This window comes from Manihot esculenta, chromosome 11 (genome assembly GCF_001659605.2).
Source record: "Manihot esculenta cultivar AM560-2 chromosome 11, M.esculenta_v8, whole genome shotgun sequence".
Taxonomy (NCBI): Eukaryota; Viridiplantae; Streptophyta; class Magnoliopsida; order Malpighiales; family Euphorbiaceae; genus Manihot; species Manihot esculenta.
In genome coordinates, this window is record NC_035171.2 from 12594363 (window position 1) to 12617886 (window position 23524).

The 23524-nt window shown below is 32.1% G+C and overlaps 3 protein-coding genes across 4 annotated transcripts; 1 reads left to right on the forward strand and 2 right to left on the reverse strand.

Annotated features, from left to right (window-relative positions):
* Positions 1-1056: 1056 nt before the first annotated feature.
* LOC110626507 (ABC transporter I family member 11, chloroplastic) lies at positions 1057-13549 on the reverse strand. The gene is made up of 11 exons (XM_021772432.2): positions 13341-13549; positions 13187-13250; positions 12989-13068; positions 12844-12895; positions 12614-12747; positions 11812-11926; positions 11546-11632; positions 11357-11405; positions 10699-10783; positions 10193-10317; positions 1057-1873 (listed from the first exon to the last, which is right to left on the reverse strand). Exons 1-10 carry the CDS (start codon positions 13541-13543, stop codon positions 10239-10241), a joined length of 948 nt encoding a protein of 315 aa, XP_021628124.1. The 5' UTR covers positions 13544-13549; the 3' UTR covers positions 1057-1873; positions 10193-10238.
* On the forward strand, positions 3409-7486 carry LOC110626506 (protein LAZY 1). Of its 2 annotated transcripts, XM_043961711.1 has the most exons (5): positions 3409-3625; positions 3714-3780; positions 4513-5258; positions 5724-5994; positions 7195-7486. In XM_043961711.1, exons 1-5 carry the CDS (start codon positions 3620-3622, stop codon positions 7212-7214), a joined length of 1110 nt encoding a protein of 369 aa, XP_043817646.1. In that variant the 5' UTR covers positions 3409-3619; the 3' UTR covers positions 7215-7486. The 2 variants fall into 2 exon arrangements, with proteins under 2 accessions (XP_043817646.1, XP_021628122.1); XM_021772430.2 differs by lacking the exon at positions 7195-7486 and having other exon boundaries at positions 5724-6093.
* A 3278-nt stretch (positions 13550-16827) lies between the features above and the next one.
* LOC110625878 (rRNA-processing protein FCF1 homolog) lies at positions 16828-21548 on the reverse strand. The gene is made up of 10 exons (XM_021771563.2): positions 21274-21548; positions 20295-20448; positions 20142-20207; positions 19911-20016; positions 19711-19753; positions 19378-19450; positions 19170-19257; positions 17519-17575; positions 17355-17433; positions 16828-17152 (listed from the first exon to the last, which is right to left on the reverse strand). Exons 2-10 carry the CDS (start codon positions 20363-20365, stop codon positions 17139-17141), a joined length of 597 nt encoding a protein of 198 aa, XP_021627255.1. The 5' UTR covers positions 20366-20448; positions 21274-21548; the 3' UTR covers positions 16828-17138.
* Positions 21549-23524: the final 1976 nt, after the last annotated feature.

The window sequence follows — 23524 nt, forward strand, 5'->3', positions numbered from 1 at the left end:
AGTTATTAATAACGGATTATTAAATAAAATATTCCCTCAATAATCAAACACAATTAATATAGGATTATCCTTTAAGAGTTCTTAACAAAAAAAAAGACAGATAAACAGGAGCAGCGGGAAGGTACGGTAAGGGGACACGTGCCGTATCAGCGACCAGAAAATGCTTTAAAGGGGATGCAGGTGCAGCAGCGGCGCAACCGGTGCCCTACCAAAGGGAAGCTCCTGGCTCCGCCACTACAGATAAATATACACTTACATCCATATAATATGTAAAGTTAAGTTAAATAATTGAATACTTTAAACTTTTATTAAAGAAAAATAACGATTAAACACAAATTTATCATATCATTACACTTGTCAAAAAAAGTATATAAAAAAAAAATTACTGCCCTTTGTTGTTGATTATATTCTAAAAAAAAAAGTTATCACCTATAAAATGAAAATAATTGTCATTTTATAAAAAATTTAGAATAGTCACAATATTAAAAGCGTAGAGTAATAAGTTATTTCTGATTTTTCTAATAATTCATTGATGACAAAGCTAATTGACTTTGATTATTATGGTTTTTTAATCAATAGGTTTTGATTCTACCATGCAGGTTTTTATTCCAAATTAGACATGCCTTCATATTAATATTTTAATTTGGTTTTGGTCTTCTTGGAATTTAGATGGGAGACTTGATACCAAACAATCAAACATGAGAAAAAAGAAGCAGAAGAAAGCAAGCAAGCATCATGGCTAAGCTAGAAGGATCATATATTATATATATATATTGTTTATAATTTCAATCATGCATAACTAAGCTAGAAGGATCATATATTATATATATAAAAATTTATAATTTCAATCATGCATACCCTACATTAATTTGATCACATGTACTTTTTTTAACAGTAATATAAAGTTTTTAAGTTCAAAAAGGAGTAATTCAAAAGGAATTTTCAACTACAAATGCTGATTTGGCATAATACCTTTAAAGATGAGAGCAATAATGCAAGTGCAATTAAATAGTATTTTCTAAAAATATATCTGAGATTTGTAAATTCTAAATAATATGAAAGCTTAAAAAAGAAATTAACTAACAACTTCTAATTATACAATGCCATGTTAGCAGAGGAATGTTCAAGATATCATTCTTTCAAAAACAGGATCACATTCCTCCAAAATGTGAGCGAAATTTCTAATGCATTACAATGCACAGTGCAATTCCATCAGCACTTTTCTGGTATTAAGTATCATACCCACATGGAATAAAGTCATCCATAATTGAAGAATGCCTGGTGGCTTTTGTCAACAATTTTTCAACATCTTTCGGCTCTTCAGCTTACTATTTGTGGGGTATGCAACCATATCAGATCCAGCACATCTGTCTAGTAGGGCACCTTAGTAATGTTTCAAAGGAAAGGAAACTGGTGCAACATGAAAAAGTTCAACTACAATCTCATAACAAGTACCATGGTCAAATCACAGCTCCAGGCTTTTGGTACATTGCATTGCTGACTGTCAATTTGTGCAATAGGGCAAGTGTCCTTCAACTAGAAAGGAAGCAACAAGGATATCAAGGTTAAAAAAGGAAAACACAATGTAGCCCTGTCCTGGACCCTTAGAGGAGCGGTTAATCTATGGCTTTTTGTTGCGAGTTGGGCTCAAAATCAATCAATGGTTTAAGGTTTGAACTGAATCAGAATATTAACGACCGTACTAAGTTCTCTCTTAGGATTGGTTTGTTATTAGAAAAAGAAAAAGAAAAAAAAAAAAACTGAACTGACTCAATCAAATCGAACCAAAATAATAAGGATTGAAGCGGCATTCTGCGGTTCAGTTCAGGTTCATTCCCTCCAAATACTGGAATCAGCCAGTAGCCAGGACTACCTGCAAGGAAGCAAAACAGGCCACATGATTCACATTACCACTTGTTCAGATAACAATATTTTTACCAATTAGCAAAACAAAATTATCACCACCATTTCAAAATGAAAAAAATTTTAGGACGATTATATTAAAAAAATGCAAAGTAGAACCTGAATTTCACAAAAGCAAGATGGTATTAGGGTAGGGAATTGGATAACGCTCTTAAAAAATATCAATATTAGAACGTCACAACAGCACAAGCCAGTTCTCAAGATGAATGCACGCAATGACCACAGTGGTACAGTGTACTAGATAGTAGTAATCATTCAGTTGGAAATATCTCACCAGAAGCACTACCTGAAGAGCTAAGAGAATTCAACCTTTCCCTCAGGGGTCCCTGTTGTATATAACTTATAAAGAAAGCACTTTTTGACCCACCACAATTATAATGTAGAGTTGTAAACACTTAAACCCACAACAATTTTTTTTGGGGTCCTACAAGCACCGTGTCCTTCTCCATTTCACAAATTAAATTACAAAATAAACATGACACATTTTTTATTAATACAGTTAATCTTTATGAAGATCTGATTGTGTTTGTCGAATCCCACGTCGGTTTAGAATAGAGGTAATGTAAGGGCCTTAAACACTCCTCCCAAAAGCTAACTTTTAGCATGAGTTAGATCTAATCCAAATTTAACGTAGTATCAGAGTCTCCATAAATATGTCATGCTCCAGTGTAGTTCTAGAAATCCCATGTCGGTTTGGAACAAGAGTAATGTGCCCCTTAGAAGGTGCTTAGCCACTCGTCTCCTTTGAGCTAGTTTTTTGAAGAATCATTTTCTTTGAGCTAGTTTTTTGAAGAATTTGAGGCCTGACCAAAATTTAACATGGTATCTTGGTCTCCCACCGATGTCGAGGATCTGTAAATATATCACGCTCTAGTGTAGTTCTAGATGTATCCAGTGGGGTGTGTTGAATCCCACATCGATCCCAGACCAGATGTGTGCTTATAAGGTCTTAGACACTCCTTCCCTCCTTGAACTAGCTTTTGAGTGCTTAGAGATTTTGGGGCGAGTTAAGGCTAATCCAAATTTAAATGGTATCAAAGCTTTCCCATCCATATTGAGCCTCCCATGTATCATGCTCCAGTGTAGTCCTAGTGTGAGGGCTATATTGAATTTCATATCGGTTTGCAATAAGAGTAATATGTTCTGCCTTAGACACTAGTTAGCTTTTGAGGTGAGTTAGATCTAACCTAAATGTAACAGTGTTCTTATGTTCATTTTCACTTATTGTATGTCCATCAACAAACAAAATCTGTTAAATGAGTATCAAGATGCACATATTAAGTAATGTATGGGCAAAGAAAAAGATGCAGTATGACAACAAATTGCACCTATTTTGATCAACTGTTAATGTGCATCCATTAATGTATCCGTACAAACACCTCAAGCATGCATGGCAAGTGTTTCATCCCAACTTGAAGTCTCCTAACTACTCCCCAATTCTCTACTTGATTTGATCTTGACAAAGAACAGCCAACTAAAAGCTTGTTTCTATCTAAATGTTTCTCTCTAACAGCAGCCAAATCAGACCCTTCTAGCACCCAGTGACTTCCAACTCAGTGAACAATCATGATTAAAAGGTCCTGATTCTTATGCTCTTTGGTGATCCTATTCTCTTCTTTTTAAACCTCTTTCCCTTGCATGTCTAAATCTATCTCCACATAGCCCTTGACACAACCAAGGTAATCTGAAGATCAAAATGAGGGTGAGTCCATACTCCATTCACCTACTAACGTTAGAGTAGTATAGGTGTTAATTATCATTCAACTTCATCTGAATTTTCATTTTTGCAGTTACTAGGTTGGATGCACAATAAACTACGGCACACTAGCATTGAGCCGTTCAAGGATTTTACGATAGGTATTCCAACTCTCTTCACTCTTCACTCTTCACTCTTCACTCTTCTTCTTCTTCTTCTTCTTCTAGACAGATGAACACACACATATACTTCCCTAAAAACGCAACGATTACAACTTAATGCATATGATCACATAAATAGGTCAAACTGACAACATTAGAAAAGAGAATTCCTAACCACCAAGACTGGCTGAGACCATAGATATCGTGTGGCCACAGAACCAGCTGGTATCTGTCCACAATAAATTAGTTTTTGAAAAGATTAACTCATCAAATCATGTCACTTTTCCAGTTTTTCGCAGCTAGGCAAAAATATAAATAAAATAAAAGGGGAGTGATATTAGCTCCGTGTAAGTGTTGGCATCTGACCTTTTTCAGATTTCCAACATAAGTGTACTCAAGACTGCATATCCTTGTTCTCACAGTGTAAATGGAGCTCTGTCTTCAGTGAGATAGATGGAAACAGCTAGATCAGAACATACATAGTATCCAACTTGTAATTCAATTATTCAAATAATGTGTTGGGTACAGTACTACCACAGTTGTTCAAGTAAATGATTCTCTAACCGACCATGTTCATTCATCTGAGTTGCTTAATAGCTACAATGGTAACAAATTCATATTTATAAAGGGTATAAATCAATTAACAGTGAATGTTATTGTTGTCTGCTTGCAACACTCCAATAAAATGTCGCTTCCATGTTGTCTTAATTCTTCTCAATACTCAACCTTCAGGGAACTATTGTGCTTGCCTTTCAGCAAAGTCACCCCTTAATGACAAAGTATCCTATATAAGACCAAGGTTTGCCTCCAGACATGAGGCATGTGATGATACTTTATCTGAAGTTGAAGCCAAGAGTGCAGAAGGTAATTATGAAGATGAAACATCTGATGCCATGCCTGAGCTTTTTCATGGTTTTCTTGCAATTGGAACTCTCGGTTCAAAACAAGTCAACAGTGAGCCAGCAACACCAACATTTCCCATGTCTCTGGAGGACATAGGAGATGAAAAAGTAGAGGTGATAGTGAATGACTTGAAGCTCATCAACGATGAATTAGAAAAGTTTCTTGATGCTGAAGCTGAAGAAGGTTGCAATGGATCATTGGCAAGGAGCAGCTATGTAAGCACTATTACACTCAGCGGCATGCAAATGGAGGGAGCCAATGCAGATAATTATGGAAGCACTGCTATATGTCCACTTCAAGGATATCTATTTGGGTCATCAATAGAAGTGCCAGAAACACCAGTCGAGTTAAAAAAGGAAAAGACATCACTAGGGGAGATGTTTCGCAGGACAAAGATTGCAGATGAAAGTTCCACAGGAACTGAAGGGAAAGGAGAGATGCATGCCAAGCAAGCACATAAATCGGCTAAACACCTCATCAGAAAGATACTCGGAAAGTTTCATACTTCAAGAAATCCAGCTCCTTCCACTAATGAAGCTGCCAATTCTGTTTCAACCAAGAAAAAGCTTAATAAGGTGTGACTTCCCCGTCTCTAGATTTCCTCAGAAACATGATAAGGGAAGAGACACAATTTTAAACCTAGGATCAATAATGCTACTTTGATCATCTATGGTTCAATATGCTAACAGAATACCTGGACAATTGGTTTTCAAACACAAGAATGGGACGGTGCAGATTTTATTTTCTTTTTCCTCTTAACCCAATGATTTACAAGAAAAAGACATCAATTGTTGGATACATGATAACCTGTTGAAGAATATTAACTATACTGTATTGTCTATATCTTATCATGAATCTAGACCATTTTTATTCAACAAAAACCTCCACTAGACCTCAAATCCACCATTATCAAAATAAGTTCTCCATGATCCACTATATAGGACATTGAAATAGAAGTACGAACCTTCAGTTCTGCACAAAATAAGTTATGTGATATGTTCTCCGCTAGAATTCTGATTTGCTTCAACTTTGGCATGCAGGTACTGAGAATGTTACATAGAAAAGTCCATCCAGAAAACCCTCTAACTGAAAAGGAGTTCACAAAGTTCCATGAAGAGAACATTAACAAGACACTGCATAAAAATGCAGAACTGGTGCACTTGGATGAAGACAACAGAAAAATTCTTCCAGGACGCAAGTCAATGGAAGGGAAACAATGTGACAAGAACAACTTGAAATTATTCCAGTATGGTCTAAGTGGAAGTAAATCGAGTGGAAATGGGGAATACTGGATCAAAACAGATGCAGACTGTAAGTACCAACACTTCTCGACCTTCCAAATAACATATACAATTATACATTTAGTTTGTGTTAATAACGGATTCCTGAGTAACGCAGCATGACAATGCTTTTATAAGGAAAATTGCATAAAGACAAACACAAACTTTCTTCCAATATATATGATGAGATTCAGAAACACAAATTCATTAATGGTCGGTCAAGTGGTCAACATTGATCTGATGTATTAAGGAACTGTTTTCAAAAATAACTTTCGACAAATCACAGAACTTAGAAATGTTATTGTGGTGGACGCTAAAGGCAGGAATTATATATCTGGTTAATTACTATGAAATAACATTATTAGAAAAACAATAAACAAGCAAAACTGAACAATTGAGACTGAAGAATATATCAACTCGAAAACTAACATTCATGTAGTTATTCTAACATTCAAAACAACACTACTTTTGAAAAAAGAAGAAAAAAAGAGTATAATACTAATGTCAACTAGTCAGTACCAAAGAGAGTTGCCACTTCTATGAATGCGTAATCTAATTTTAACTCAATTAAGCTTTAGTAACACTGTACCAACTAGTTGAAGGCTGGCCACATAACCAACTACATAGGAACATTTAGTATTAGCAATCAATTTAAAAAATTGGCAAAAGCCAGATACTACACATTCCTAATATATTCAAAAGATAATCCTACCTATCATTCTTCATCAAAGCATTACTGTCCATTCTTACACATTAACCATTTTCTGCTATTCCTGTCAGTTCCGTAACTTCAGTAACTTTTTCATTCAAGATTAACTTTTTCTTAAAAAAGAAAAAAAAGAGTAAATTTTGAATAAGCATATAAACAAAATTTAAAATATTGTGGAACAAGAATACGTTGATTAACATTTTTGGGGCGAAAAATAAAATGTTAAGACTCGTGCATGTGTCCTCAGTATCAGTCTTCAGGCCAAAATTCAAATGCCAGAATTACCAAATACACCAAATTTCAAAGAAAGCCATAATCATTCCAGACTATGTTCCATGTATGCAATCACATTATTTACTGTGTACAAAGATTTCTTCTTTTTCTATTTTTTTTTTCTTTTCTTGAAGAAAAAGAAGAAAACGCACTATTGATTGTATTGTTCCTCAAATTCAGCATTGAGATTATTAAGCTTATAGACGAATTATCTGACATCCTTCTAATATTGGACATTTGGACCTGCAGACGTGGTGCTGGAGCTGTAGTGAGGGAGCAAAAACACATCAAGTGGTGTCTGACTCTGATGGATATCATCTAGTTTCGTATGTATTGGATATGATTTAGTAGTGATGACTCAAGGAGATGGAAAGAGAATGAGGCATCATACTATATCCTTGGGTAATAATAAAAGTGTGGTTGCTCAGTGTCATGTAATATTCCTAATTTATTAAATATGAGTCGAACTATTTCCAAGTGTCATTTGACTTCTAAGGATGCTTTGTCTATCCGAACATGTAAATAATCAATATCAATATTATGAGGAGGGGTGGCACCGGGATTATCATTAGGTAAGGATCCAGAAGAGTCTGAGACTGTAATATGAAGATCTAGCTCTAGCAAAAGCATTTGATCTCAGGTCAATCAAAACTTGACTCAAATAAGCCTTAATCTCAAACTAGTAGGGTTTAGCTATATAGATTTGCTCAGGTTACATCTACAGAAAGATGAAGATCCACTAATTTGCTACTATTTCATTCATGATATCTTAGGCACGCCCCTCCTCGTATCTCCCACTGCTTTTAATGTGCTCAACCTTCCATATCACGGCATTTGGAATGCACAAGGGCAAGACATCTTAAATCTCCCCACCTTATTTTTTATTCTCAAAATAGGTACAAATTATGCCTTTCTACTAATGAAACAAATTATTTAATTAATCAATCCATCCTTGCATTTTCTGCACACCTATCTTGATATTCTCTATTCTGCCACACTAATATTGTAGATGTTTTGTTTGTCCACCTCCCAAAACTCAATGTCATACTTCATAATTTGTCAAACCATGACTCCAAAAACTCTCCCATCAACTTAGCTCAGCATTTTGAAATCATAACCAGATGAAATATGTGCCTAGATGTTAAAACTATTGATGCGGCCAAAGTCGTCGTCTTCTCCTTTTCTTTTTTTTTTTTTTTTTTTTTTTTTTTTTTTGAGGAGTTTGCTTAATTATTCCCTCAAGCCTATTGGGATATACATACTGAATTAGAAAATCTAAACTAGGAAAGTAACCTATATAAAAACTTTTATCTCGCAAACTAATGCACAATTGTAGGCATCAATATAGGTATGTGTTTATACATATCTTCACAGTTTCAAAAGCTTGGTGTTAACCAACAATTGAAAATTTAGGCCGTTAATAGTGAAAGCAATACTTTACAAGATTCTAATAATTTGTGAAGAAACAAGAAAATGGAGGGTATTTACAATATTAATTTGACAAAGAAAATCCTAAAGATTTTAGGATTATTAGTACTAATTTTAGTGGGAAAACAACAAGAACTAGTATTTTATTTTATTTAGAAACTAGTAGTTTTATTTGATTTGTGATTCCTAATTAGAATTGAATTAGGGTTCCTAGTTCTAATGTGAATAAGGGAACACAAAACTATAAATAGGCTCAGGATCTTAGATCTCTAAATATTTACAGATTTATTTCGATATTATTGGCAACTGAGGATTAATAAAATTAAAGAATTTGTTCCTCTCTATCCCCTTGATCTCCTTATTGTACATCAATTTGATATCAGAGGCTAGAGCCCCATACCTCCAACTGTATTTAAGCCTTCAAAATTTTCCTTTACTATTTCTTTAGAAGTTGCTTAGTTTACTTTTTTTTAAAGAAAAAAAAAAAAACAGAAAGCATTGCAAAAGCAAAGACCAAATGAACAACACCTCCACATCTCTCTTTCACCACCCATCATTGTCCAGTCACCAAACAAACATGTCACCAATACCAACCCACCCTAGGCAACTCCTGGACATGACCCACATCCAAAGATTCGTATGGGTTGAATCCTTACACAATTCAAGATCCATATGTAACTCCATTTTTTTGGGCAATTGATGATCCTTTGCATCTAACAAGGCCATCGATAAGGCATTTCTTTTTGTTGGAAACCTATATCGTCATTGTCACTGCCACTACAAGAACCCGACAACTCGAGTCAAGGAATCACTAGGACTACATACCGAGTGCACACTATTGTTGTGCTTGCAATACCACAAATTCCTAGTATCTATGGTTCTACAACAATTTGATTTCTTGGTTCTACAAGAATTTGATTTCTTTGTTCTACATAATTGTGTTAATTTAGGGGTTTTTCCCCTTATTGTATATCTTTTTAATTAGGGCTGTGAAATAGGCCCTTATTTTTTAGTTTAAAATATTTCTAATATTTTTTTTGAACAGCAAATAAAATTGCAATAAAGCCCAAAAAGGCAAAGGGTTACAAGGCCCATCTAAGGCAAAAGGTTACATGATCATAATCCATCAGAAAAAGCCAACCCAAAATCAAAACCTAGACACATCTCCTGAGCCTGGTAGAACCTGACCTACTAAAACTGCCTTGGGAACGCTGCAGAGAAACTAGGGGCTAAACTGCCTAGCCAGGAACCGCCGGGAGACGTCATAAGGTCCAGAAAACAAGAATTTTTTTCTTCACTTTTTCCTCCAAGAATAGAGGTAAACCAGCCTTCTATTTTTTTTTTTAATTTTTTCCTGAATAAGGTGAATATCTTTCGGTTTGGGGGAAGACCATTCACTAGTCCTTTCTTTTTATATTACATTCCATTATAGGCTAAACATATTGGTCAAGCGTTGTGTAAGCCAAGGCCACCAACAGTGAATGTACCCCCCTTACATCAACAGGTTGCTTACTTAACTTTTTTTTTTTTTTTTATGTTGTTGGGTACCTCAAATTCTTACAGAATATCTGCCCACTTCAATTAAATACTATCTTGTTGAACCTACTTTTAGAATCACATGGGTTGAAATGCATGTTTATCACATGGAGATTGAGTCTACACCTAATATCATACAAATAAATAAGCATAGTAAAGAATCAGGATTATATTAAGCCAGGCATATCTTTCAGTTTTATTTCTCTTAGATGGACCTGTTAATCCCAATAATTCTAGTTCTGGATAGCAAAAAAACATAAGAACTGGATCTTAAAACTCAAACCTTGTAGCCTCTAATGTCGATAAGGTACCAACAGTAGATTCCCACATTATATGGGAAGCAGCTCTTCCTTGAGAAATCCACCCATTTCCATCCTCCAAGAATGATCAACTAGAGCTGCTAGCTCTCTGGAAGAGAAACAAAAACTCAATAAGGAAAAAAGTACCATATGCATCTTATTAAAGAGAACTGCTGCGATGTTAAGGTGCCTTGTGAGTATGACAGTTTAAGGATCAGTATGTTCTTTTGTGGAACTCTTGAAAGAAATCACTGTTGGATTCAAAATATCAGATTCAACTACAAAACAACAAAGTACAGATTTCTCGCCGGGGGGGGGAGGGGGGGGCGTGGGGCGGGCATCAGACAATATCATAGATATAGTTGACAGCACTTAGCTAAAATGGAACATAAAGGGGGGAAAACAGCATATGAACAACGGAGAAGAAAGAATTTGCAACAGAAAAGAAAAAGAAAAAACTTGAGTTTTGTGTGCTTGCACACATACTTACTTGAGGTCATGACTGACAACAAGAACAGTTAACTCTTTCTTCAGCTGCTTTAAAAGATTTATGACATCAGCTCGAGCCTTCCAATCTGATCCAGGATTGGGAACAATTTACAGATGACAAATTCAACATTTCACAACAGATAATTCCAATGAAAAAGCTAAACAATGTATTGAAGCCTAAAGGAGCAAAACCCAGTTCTTGGAATCCCAAGAAAAATAATGTTAATTGAACACTCATCAGACTAAGCATTGCATTTTAGAATTTGCACACTACAGGCTCAACTTAAATTGGAAGTATTCTGTACTGAAATTGAAAGAAGTCACTCAGGCAGCCTTTTTACCTAGGTGCTATCTCCCCCCTTTCCAAAGGGGTGATCAAGTGTCAAAATACTGGTGCTTAGGGTTATCAAAGTGGCAGCAAATTTTATTATGAAACTTCAACCAATCTTTTAGCTATGGTTTCAGGTAGAGCCCAAAGCAAGAATTGACATCTAAAAATCATTCTAGCTTATTAAGCAAAGAGAGGTGCAGGAAACCACAAGTCTCATGCTTGATTATATCAACTTCTATTGAATTTTTATATTCACAAACCACCAATTACACAAGCAGGAAAACAAAGCATGACTTAGGAACCAAAGAGAAATAGATGACACTCATACCAAGACCAGCAAGAGGTTCATCCAAAATCAACAGATCAGGAACTTGTACCTGAACATCAAAATTCAATAACATGTACTGAATAAATCATGTGATAAGTAAGAGCAGTCATAAAAGTATCACATATTATGAATTCAGATTGAAGCCTGTGATAAACAAATTATACTCTTTATTAATATATGGCTTCTTACTAATTGGATTGCTAAAGCAAGCCTACGTTTGTAACCACCACTAAGGGAATGAGGATCTTTTTCCAGGGAGATTCCATTTAGTCCAACCTGAGGTTAAGGATTAAAATAAGAAAAAAAAAATTATAATAGAACAACAGAATTTTAAGTGTCGTGCAATGTAACAACCAGCACTTATGCACTTGCACACAGTAGCATACATGCATTAGGAGGAGGAAGAGAGGAAGAAAATTCAAAAGCATTGCTTTAATGGAAAACAGTGCCTATACCCAAGTAATAGCTTTCTGAAGATTCAGAGCAAGACGCTCCTTCAATTGAAGGCTACCCTTTAACCTTGGCCATCCAAATATAACTTCATTGAGTATAGTATCTGCCACAAAATACCTAGCTAGCAAAAAATATTCTTAGAAGCTTAAACTGTATAAAACCTTTAAAAAATAGAGCAGATTTATATAGTAGGCTTGGACATACTCATTAAAGAACTTTTAAATTAAAACCCTCTTCCACCAAAGGAATAATGTTTTTCCCATACCAGATTTGTAAGAAAAAGTAAGAACTCCAGGATATTACTCGGCCCAACCTACATTATTCTATAACTAAATAACCAGAAATAAGAGTATCACAACATAAAACTCAAACCTAAAACATTTAAGGCTGACTTACGAGCAGGAATCTCTTTCAATCTCACTAATAAGAAAGATACATAAACAACAAGAATAAAATGATGCCTGACAGAAAAGCTTACGAATTCAAATAGCAGCAGATAGTCCAACCTAGTTTACAAATTTAAGACTAAAGCATATGGATATTAAGGGTCAATTTGGCACTATTGTTGAGCTCTTTTTAAGAAAATCAACTCCTTGAATATGTTGATCAAAGGCCAATTATATTAGAAGAGGCCCGTGATATTATAAATTTTTAGTGATAAGAACTCCAAAACAACTAAAAATTAGTTTCAAGCCACTAATTCCAACAACATCTAAAAATATTCGTTCCAAAAAGCATCTTTGAGCATAAATTACGCAATGGCTCTAAGAAATATGACTAACTAGTGAAATTACGATAGGATACCTCTCAGGAAACTGAAAGACAATACCAACTTTTTCTGGAGGTAGTGGTTCAGAAGGTTGACATGGATTGCCATCATTCCCATATCTTTGAATGCAAATGGAACCTGATGTTGGTTCACTAAGCCCTGCAAGAAGCTGCCAGAAGGAACATGCCCAATTAAGATTTCCAAAACTCATACAAGTAATAGCAAACATTTAACAATATCAACCACAAAACAGAAAGAAACAGACCTGCAGGAGAGTAGTTTTTCCACTCCCACTCTGTCCAAAAATCAATCCAAAACTGAAACAATGGACCCCAGAAAAATAAAATTAGGTCATGAAGCACATACTTTCTTCAAATAATCGATAATTATGTTAGAAACACGGCAAGTACCTCTTCTCTGGGAGAGAAAAACTAACTTCATTTAAAAGGTTGAGCTGGGTTCCAGGAGGCCTATAGCTAACACATCTAACCTAGATTAAGAGATAGAATGGTCTCAGTACTAACCGAATTATGCTTAAATAAGCGAAAGAGGAAGAAAAGAAAAATAAAATCAAGCAGCTAATCATCAAACTGAAACATGGAACAGACTTCGAAGCGAGAGTAATCGCAGCAAACTCTGTGAGATTTTCTATGTGTCTTGAAATTCAATTTCCTATGAGGAAAATCAATCGAATTTAGTTAGAAGATAAGTGAAAAGTTGATTATCGTACTTAAATGGTAAATGGATTAGAGAAATACTTGCCTGCAGCGTGATTTTGGAATGAATGAACCTGCTGATTGAAGAGGTCTCTGATTAACCAGGACAGATATAGCCGAAGTGGAGGTGGCCATATAGGTGGCCGGAGTTTCCGTTACGGCAACCGGGGGAATGAGTTTTCGGAGCTGAAAAGTGCAGTTTCTATTTTCAATGAACTGCGTAGGCTTGCTTGGCTGAAGTAATTCCATATAATCTGTGTATCCCACAAATTTTATTTAATTTTTTTAATATTTTCATCATTTATATTAAATTAATTATATTAATAAAAGTTTTTAGATTTTATTATTTAAATAATGAAATTTAAAAAACAATTTACCAATTTATAGTGAAAATAACAATATTAGATTTGGAAAATGCAATTGAACAAATATTTTTTATTTAAGTTAATGCTTTTCGAAATTGATGTGACAATGAAATTATAAGTACTCTTTAAAGAACCAATTAAAGCGACGTTTCAAGAGCAATTAAATATTTATAAAAAAAAGTCACAAAATTTTATTTTTAAAAATATTTATTAAAGTGGCTTTTTTAAAATATAATCTTGGCGGGCATTTTTAAGAATAATTTTAACAATCATGTGGCATCAAACTTGAAAACATTTGTTCAATCGGCATAAACTGTTGAACTACCTTAAACAAAAGAAAAATCTATTGGTGTTTTTCTTAAGTAAAAAATTAGTTTTGTGAATAATTTCAAACCATCTTACTTTTATAAATTGTTTTTTAATTTATATTATTTAAATAATAAATTCAAATTTTTATGTATTATTATAATAATTCACGTATCACTTATAGAAAGGAAATGATGCACACAAAATAGATATACCACTTATAGAAAGGAAATGATGCACATGAAGTAGAGACATCCACGGTAGCTAGCTAGGCACAGTCTTCAACTGTGATCAACTAATCACTTCAGCTTTAAAAATAAAATCACTTGTGGCAGTCAAACATTTTAATATATCTTATACGATACACTTAAAAATAAATACATAAAAACAAAATTATAGGTGCTCTTTACTTACTATTAATTTATATTAATTCTCTAATATTGCTTTCGGAAAATTCTATTATTTAAAAATTATAATTTTGATCCTTAAAAATTTTATACCTCTGACACTCCACTTAAAAGGTTGACATCTTTGTCAACTGAGTTTGTCCGAGGTATTCAGCTACTGCTTTTGATATTTGATTCTTTTCCTTAATTTGATTGGCTTTATAAAGATTGTTGCTATTTTTTTGCATAAAAGTTATTTTGCTTGAGCATCAATCTCAAAAGTCTTGTTCTTGTTTGATCTTTTATCTCGATAACTAAAATACTAGAAATCTTCAATTTTCTGCAAATGTGACTTGAGATTGATATTTCAGTTTTTTCCATGAACTCTTTTGTTTATTTGTGTATTTCATTGCTCATCTATGTCGACTGCTACTTCTGCATGCTGATTACTATGTAAAATCTTCCTTGAAGAATGGCTTATTGCTTCAAGTCGTTCACATAAATAGTCCTATAAATGGAAATTGATCAAGAAACTTTGATCCACTTGTAAAGAAACTGGATGAATTCTCGATGAAAATGGTGGCGTTGCTGCACAAATGACTTGCTCAACTCTACATGGCTTTGACTTGCACTCGTTTCCTCCTTCTATTCATTTACCATATCAATGATTATCATATCTATCTGCATAAGGCTCACCCAACACATAAGATATCTAAGACTACTAATCTGCGACATACACATGAAACTTGTTAGTAGCAAAGTTATACTGAAAATAACTATTATAGCAAATTAGGCAAGAAGAAGATGTTAACATTATATTGATTCCATAATAATATATTAGCATGAGAGTAAGCTTTCTTTTGCAGCTGTGATCATGGATAGTTCTGGCTGGTTTTTGTGGTGGGGTAATTGGTTTTAAGAATGAAATTATTCTCCCCCCAACTAGCTTGGACTTTGGCTTTTATAAAGACTTTAAACTGGTTAAAATAGCATAGGAATATAAATGTGGATATTGAAGTTGATGTCAAGAGTGTGATAGATACTTTCAAATCCTATGACTGATGATTGGTCTGATTTTAGAAAGATTATTTTAAATTGTAGAGCTTTCTTTTTATAGGGTTCTGATTAGACCTTAATTTGGATTTCGAAATAAGCTAATATGGCTGTTCACATTATATTGAGGGTGACCATATATTATGCTCGTCTTGGGGTGTAGCCTATTTCTCCAAATTTTGTTTAAAATTCTCTTTGGCTTGATGAGGCGATTGATTTTATAACTTGACTTTTCTATAATATAGTTTTGAATTTAAATAAATATATATATATATATGGAAAGATTATTTTGGATTGTAGAACTATCTTTTTATAGGGGTCTAATTAGAATTCCAAAACAAACTAATCCAAAACAAACTAATATGGCGACTCATATTATGCGGAGAATGACCATATATTATGCTCATTTTGAGGTGTACTCTGTTTTTTTAAATTTTCATCGTGACTCTCATTCGCCTAATGAGGCGGTTAATTTTGTAACTTGACTTTTTTATAATATAATTTTGAATATATATATATATAATATTGCTAATAAATGGAAATTTTTTTAATATAAGAAATAGTTTGATTGATAAGGCCTATGTCCAAATTACTTTCATAATATATTTTAAATAGGCGCCCAATACCCAATCCATAAAAATAGAAAATAAAAAATCAAGCTCATGGTCCAAAAGGTAAAAAACATGGAGCTGTTTGAGAAGAAAACATATCCATGATGGTCGAAGATTAGAATAAATAACTTTTAAAATAAATATTGCATAACAGGTTGGTCGAAGATTTTCCTTACCTGACAGTATTGTTATCTATCGTGAAGCTCTTCTTTTTAAACTTTTTAGTTTCTGCATACCTTTATTTAAATATTTATCCAGTGATTAGAATAAAATTTTTTATAAGAATTTAATTTAATTAATTTTTTTAATAATATTTTTATTTAGAATTAAAGTATTGAATTCTTTTTAATTTTAAAAAAGTCAAAATATTATAATGAAAGAAGGTTCGCTGAGCCTAATGGAATTCTCTACTCCTTCGATCCTTAGTAATAGATTGCGCTTTTATTCGCTGGTTTGTGTTTTTAAAAAACTTGATTTATATATTTTTAATTATTCTAAATTAATATTATACCTAACTTTTTAATAAAAAAAATATAATTTTCCATTTAATTATTAAAAAATTTCACAAATAAGCACAAATAAATTTCAATTGCTAAATTACATAAGCATGAATTATATAGTTAACGAATTAGATTTTATATTACAAAAAAATAAAATCTATATCTAAAACAATTTAATGGAAATTCAAACGAGAGCATTTTCATTTTTTTATAATTTTTCACTTTGAAATAATTTAAATTTAAAAAATTTATTAAAAAGTAATTAATAGACATGGGGAAAATATATGTAGATTTTATAAACTTTAGCTATAAAGAACTATAATAGAAGCATGTAGTTTAATTAATTTTCCAACTCTAACAACAACGTTGCAGTAATAAATCGGATCAATGCAGCTCAACCAACATTCTTTTTCTCAAATTTTTAAAAATAAAAAAGATAAACTAAATTTCTAATTGAAAAAAAAAACGTAAAACATATCAAATTCTGCTCAGCTCATGACAGGCACTAAACCATCCACTAACATTAGACTGATTTTTTTTTTTAACAAAACCCTTTGGTAACAAGTAAAGAGCAGATGAGAATTGTGACAAAACCATAAATCTTCCCACTCTTGGAAGTTGCCTCAAAATCTTGGAGCTGCAATAGAAGTACATAAAGTGAGTTAGAAAATAGTTGAGAATTCCCATTTCCAGAACCAACTACTAATCATCAAACTGTATAAATTACTTCAAAAAGATGACAAATGCATCCTGTTGCTGTATAATAAAAGAAACTAATTTATATCTGTCCCCTGGAAGAGAATTTTCAAATGCAAAATGTTTCACTGCATAGAGCTTACCTCCACCTATTGTTGCTTCAGGCATCCTCTCAATTGAATATTTGTGTTGTGTAATGTACATAATTGGCACACCTGGGATCTGCAAGTAAACAAAGGACATTACATTGGATATTCACAACTCAAATTTTATTTAAATACTCTGAATATCTTATTATTGAATGTACCTTGCGTATCCTTCGCTTCAGATCACGATCACACGTCGCAACAATGTAGCATTTATGCTGTTCCAAGTAACAAAGATTCATTTAAGTCAAGCCCACATGTATTGATAAAACCAACCAATCAATTAAAAGGCATCATCATGTATCAGAAACAGATCCCTGAATGATATTGTTGCAACTAAAAAAATGAATGAAATTTAAGGTGGTTTCTCCAAAATTGGACTTCTGTTATGTGAGCTTCTGTAATGTGATGCATCTTTACTAGGCTGACTCTCTCCCATGACACGGTGGCTTATAGTCTTTAGCTACTAGGTGACATTCAGGACAAGAATTACCTTCTCTTAACCCAACCTTGGTTTAAATTTCTTTTAATTAGAAGTGCATCACTATAATAAACCTTTTTTTATCTTAGTTGTTTAATTTCCTGGTGCATCGATTGACCAGAAAAATGAAAAAGGAACTTCCATACGAGAGAATTATCTAGTTCCAACAAAGTAGCCACAGAAATTGAAGATAAGACAATGTTGAAGCACTCAATATGATACTTAAAATAAGGGATTGTTACTGTATAGTCCTAGTTTAGGAAAACCCACTATTTGGTCCCTGAATTTTAAAAAATACACTAAAACATCCCTCACGTTTAAGAAATTCGATTAGTTAGTCCTTCTATTACTTAGAACTATTAATAACCAATGAATAGATGAAAATGCCCTTAAAAATTTACACAAATAACTTAATTAATCTATAAAAACCCTAAATCCTCAATTTTCCTCTCTCCTCTCTCTCTCTCAACACAGCTCCAATGTCTCTTGTCCCTCTCTCTTTTCCCTTTATCTCTTCTCTTTCTCTCTATCGTTCTTCATATACATACACTGACACTTGATGGGATTTACACATTGTACTCTTCTCTCTCTTTCTCTCCTTTCTATCTCAAGGAGTAAGAAGGCCCTTCCTGCTTACTGATATTAATTAGTCTTTTCCTCTTGGTGATATTTAATATTCCTTTTCTTTTTTCTAAATTTATTTTATTAGTGACCAACATTATTTTCTTTTTTATTGAGGCTTTCTCTTAATGATTTCATGTTGTTGGTTTGTCATTGACTGCAATATGGGGATATATGTGTTGCCTAATTTTCTTGTTTTGATCAATTTATCTCAATTGTGCTGTTGAGCGTGTTTCTTTTCTGAATGTTTGCAGATCCCTAATAGTGTTGTTATGGTTTATTTTCTTTAGCTTTTCATTTTTTATGCGTGTTAATTGTGTTGTTGATAAGCAGAACTGATGGTTTTTAATCATGCAATTGAAAATCTTGCATCTTGATGAATGACTAAGGGGTATGTTTAGAAGAAAAATCTTCTCTCTCCACCTTTGATGTTAAAACTAACGGCATCAAATGGAAGAAGAAACGGCAAGGACTAATTAGTTAAACTTTTTAAATGTGAGGGATGTTTTAACGTATTTTTTAAAATTAAAGATCAAGTAGTGAGTTTCTCTATACTATAGGGACTAAGTAGTAATTTTTCCTTAAAAATAACCTATAGGAGGGCAATCATCTCTGCAGATATAGATCCTAGATGGGCAAAATTTATAGATAATGACACACATGAGTGAAGGAGAGAGATAGAACACATAGATATTAGCCAAGAACCATACCTGAGTAACCCTATCAACAATACAGTCATCAGCATAAGTCCCTTTGTGAATACAGGGCAGTCTCTCAAAACGTGGATCCTTAGCTATCCTATTAAAGGATAAATAAAACATTTAACAAATACTTACTGAAAATACATAAAGTTTCACCGCGAATGATGAAGATTTTTCATCAATAAAATTGAAGTAACTAAAGAACATGGGAAAATACCTCAGAGCTACACGGTATTTCTGACCTAACTTCTCAAGCTCTGCCATAACACAATCAGTGATGCAAGGTGTACCTTTGAATGCAAAAGGAAGAATCAGTCAATAAAAGCAGAGCAGAAAAAAGAGAACAATTGTCTCATTTTCATTCTTATAAACTATTCTGATGATCAATCTATCATTTTTTTCTGAAGGCATACAATGAAAGCACCAAAATTTTGCAACAGATATTTCAGCAATAACCACCATGGCAACATCCAGGCATCAATAGAACAAAGAAGTGAAAGAACACATTGCAAGTTGAGAATTGAAGGAAACCAGAGACCCCGAAACTCACATTTTGCATACAAACAGTCTAACATTGCCTTCTCTAAATCCAACTGCAAATAAAGGGGAAAAGTATAAAAGAAGATTTGTTAAGCATGAATGGCCACAAATAGCTCCACATTACAAAGATATTCAATTTCAATTTTTATGCAACAACCAAATGGAGATCCAATGGAGCACAACTGAAATGAGAACAACAATAACACTCACTTTATTTTGGATGGAGAAATTGATAAAGTTGGTATCTACCAAAACCCTGTATGGTGGCCCCAATGCTGTGTTGTATTTGAAGTAAAGTGCAGAAGAAACTTGGGGCCTAATTCACAGTAAAATATAAATAAAATATTTGTGTTACTTAAAAGAAAGTAAAATAACTTTTACTTCAAAAACTCCAAAAGAGAACAGAGAACCAACACAGTGACATAAAATATAAAGGCTTACACATTACGAGGGAGCTTGTCCTTGGAGAGATCTTGTTTAGCTGGATTCAGAACCTCTTCTTTGTATCTACATATACAATTAAACAACAGTATCAACAGAGAGCTAGAAATAAATAGGTGAATGCACAGAAAAAAGATAATAGTGAAAGCTCACTTTTTAATTGCTTTAGAGGTGATTATCTTCTTCATTGCTGCAAATTTTGGGCCCTTTTTTGCCCTCCCCATAGTGTAGAGTTGTGTTTGCCTTGCTGGACAAATTAATGTATTATCTCGTCCCCTATCTTTTTACTTCAGTAAAGAGAACTGACCTAAAATGAAGAAGTGGCACCACTTAGGTAAGTGACAATGACAAGGAAAACGGTGAGCCTAAACTACATCCATCTCATATCATTTCATGTTGAGCAAGTTTATATTCTAGACAGGCAGAGACACAGAATTTTAATATATAACCTGAACAGCTACCACTTTTTATAACATTATAAATGAAACATAAATTTAACTTAAAATGTAGATAATGCCAAAAACCAATCTGTGTTTAGATATAATGCAGTAGAGTGAAACTAACCCCTACCCAATTCAAACAACGACATGCGTAGGCACTACTATAACCTCATGACAAAGATAAAACCAACCATTACTTCTTTAAACTGTGCTCAATTTGCTGGATTTTAGGAATACACAAATCTAATACATACTGATTTACACACCATACATATATTGACAGCTCTGATGTTTGAAAGTAGCGAAACTGAAGATATTTTCAGAATGGTAAGGACCAGTAACGTTTTCACTATTAACGGATGAAGAATCATCCATTACTAGTTCAAGAACAACTGAAATCTATAAATCGAAAAAAAAAAAGACCCCAAGCACCAGATAAAAAAGATTTCATCCTTAAATGATAAATTGACAGCGCGGGTGTGTCCGTGATGGGTTCTAGAGCATTCATAACGTGAGAAGCAAAGAGCAGATTCAGATGCAGGGAACCAACCACAAAGAAATAATTTTTCGAGATGCAGATGTAGAAATAACATGCAAGAATAAACCCAAGAAAATAATCATGAAATTTATTCAAATCACCCGACTAATTCCTTGCAGATGCAGGGAAACCAAAGAATAGTGAACCGACTTACCTGCGAGATGAAGGAAATTTTCTTCTGGATACAACAGCAGCGGCAGTGAAAAGCGGCGTATGAGCCCCAGCAAAGAGATGGAATGAAAGCAGCGATCAGTTGTATAGCAGCGGCGGACGGGATGCAGGAAAGAATATCAAGGCGTAGATTGGAAGGAAGCAAACCTTTGGAAGTTGGGTTTGCCTTTCAGCTAAGGGACTCGCAGAGGGAGGCGTGCGCGGCAGCAGAAGGGAAGAAGTACAGGAGATTGAGGAAATAAGAGATTATTAATGTAGGTCATGTTTTTGCGTTTAAACGATGTAGTTTAGTGCGAATTTATATATTTATATACTTTATCCGTCCATCAATTTTATAATTTTTTATTTATTCTAAAATTATTATTTATTTTTTAAAATTAAATAATATATAAATAAATTATTATAATTCTATTTAATTTTTATTTTTTTAAATATCACTTAATATTTAATAAAATTTAATGTATTTAAAGTAAATATAATTAGAAAATTAATAAAAAAATATATTTATTAATATATATACAAAATAAAATAAAAAATTTATAAAATGGAATGAATATATTTTTTATAAAATTAAATTTTATAAAATATATAATTAATAAAAATAAATTTGAATAATTAAAATTGAATATATCTAATAGATAAAAACATATATTTATTTGGAAGACCGAGTTTTCGCACCTTAATATTATATTTAAAAAATTAAAAGTGAAATTAAATAAATTATTTAAAGACAGCAAGTAGAAGATTTTTGTTCTAACCCACGTTGTTGAAATCAACCATGTTAAATCATAGTTTAGTCTCTAAATATCTATTTTAATTTTTATACTTTAAAAATTTTATAATTTAATCAGTGATATTTGAAAAATCTAAAATTTAGTCTTTATTATTAAATTTTCAGTTAATTTTGTGTTTATTTTAATAAAAATAAAATTATTTTAATAAAAATAACTAAATTATTTTTAATATATATATTTTAAATTTAAAACAACATATTCTCTGATATTTAATTTATAATGAAATTTCTATAATTTTTTAAATTAATTCTTATATTTTATAATTATTTAAAAATAAAATTTCAAATCAACTCCTGTATTTATAATTATTTATAAATAATCATAGTATTCAATATAATATATTTTGAAATAAGCTATTTTAGTTTTATAAACCTTCATTTTTTATATGAATTGATCTTTTAATATTGTAGTTATTTATAAAAAATTCTCATAATTTTATAAATTAATTTTAGAGTATTATAAATATTTATAAATAAACCTTTATAATTTAAAAATGTTAAAAATTTATACTATATATAAAAGTGAAAAGAAAGGAGAATATTTAGCTTTTCAATAATACCCTTAGTTCTTTTGTTTATTTGGAATAGTTTTTAATTATTTTATTATTGATAATTTTATTATTTAAAATAGATACTAATTTTATTATTTAAATTAATTTTATAATTAGTTAAGAATATCTTAAAATATATATATATATAAAACATATTGATATTAAATTTTTTAAATAAGAATATAAATTAGATGATAATTTTACTATTTAAATTAATTTTAGAGTTTGTTAAAAAAATTAAAAAAATTATTTAAATTAATAAAAATACAATTAAATTAATTTTAAAATTAAAATTATTAAAATAATATGTTTAAATATAAAATAATTATTAAAATAATAAATTCATGTTTTTCACATAGAAATTAAAATATGAAGTTAAATTTAGTTAGCGAGAATTAAAAATATTAACGAAATAAAAATTTTAAAAATAAATTTACTATTATTTGATATTTCAATTAAATTGATTTTTAATTATATTTAATAATAAAATATAAAAAGATTTATAAATTGTAATTTTTAAAATTTATAGATTAGATTAAATTATATTATTTATATTAAATCAATTTTACCATTATTTTTAAATATATCAGTCTATATTTAGTGGCGGAGCCGGGAGCTTTCCTTTGACACCGGCTGCACCGCTGCGGCACCTTCATCCTCTTCAAAATATTTTTCGGTCGCCGGTACGGCACGTGCTCCTTACCGTACCTTCTCTCCGTCCCTGCCTATATCCTATGTATTAATTTTTGTATATAAATATGTGATTAATCAATAAAACAATCATATCTCTACGTGAATTACAAGAGATTTTATACAAAATAAATAACAAAAAAATTATTGTATATCGCATAATACTTTTTTTTCGAATCATCATAATATGTAATATTATA

What these genes read in the sequence shown, in the direction of transcription:
- LOC110626506 (XM_021772430.2), top strand. An exon ending in GTTCAAGGATTTTACGATAG is followed by an intron (nt 3,781 to 4,512) that starts GTATTCCAACTC and finishes CTCAACCTTCAG; the next exon opens with GGAACTATTGTGCTTGCCTT. An exon ending in CCAAGAAAAAGCTTAATAAG is followed by an intron (nt 5,259 to 5,723) that starts GTGTGACTTCCC and finishes TTTGGCATGCAG; the next exon opens with GTACTGAGAATGTTACATAG.
- LOC110626507 (XM_021772432.2), bottom strand. Translation starts at nt 13,543, where the DNA reads ATGGAATTACTTCAGCCAAGCAAGCCTACGCAGTTCATTGAAAATAGA. An exon ending in TTCAGAAAGCTATTACTTGG is followed by an intron (nt 11,633 to 11,811) that starts GTATAGGCACTG and finishes CCTTAACCTCAG; the next exon opens with GTTGGACTAAATGGAATCTC. An exon ending in TTGCTTTAGCAATCCAATTA is followed by an intron (nt 11,406 to 11,545) that starts GTAAGAAGCCAT and finishes TTTGATGTTCAG; the next exon opens with GTACAAGTTCCTGATCTGTT.
- LOC110625878 (XM_021771563.2), bottom strand. Translation starts at nt 20,365, where the DNA reads ATGGGGAGGGCAAAAAAGGGCCCAAAATTTGCAGCAATGAAGAAGATA. An exon ending in GACAAGCTCCCTCGTAATGT is followed by an intron (nt 20,017 to 20,141) that starts GTAAGCCTTTAT and finishes ACTGTGAATTAG; the next exon opens with GCCCCAAGTTTCTTCTGCAC. An exon ending in ATTTCTCCATCCAAAATAAA is followed by an intron (nt 19,754 to 19,910) that starts GTGAGTGTTATT and finishes CTTTATTTGCAG; the next exon opens with TTGGATTTAGAGAAGGCAAT.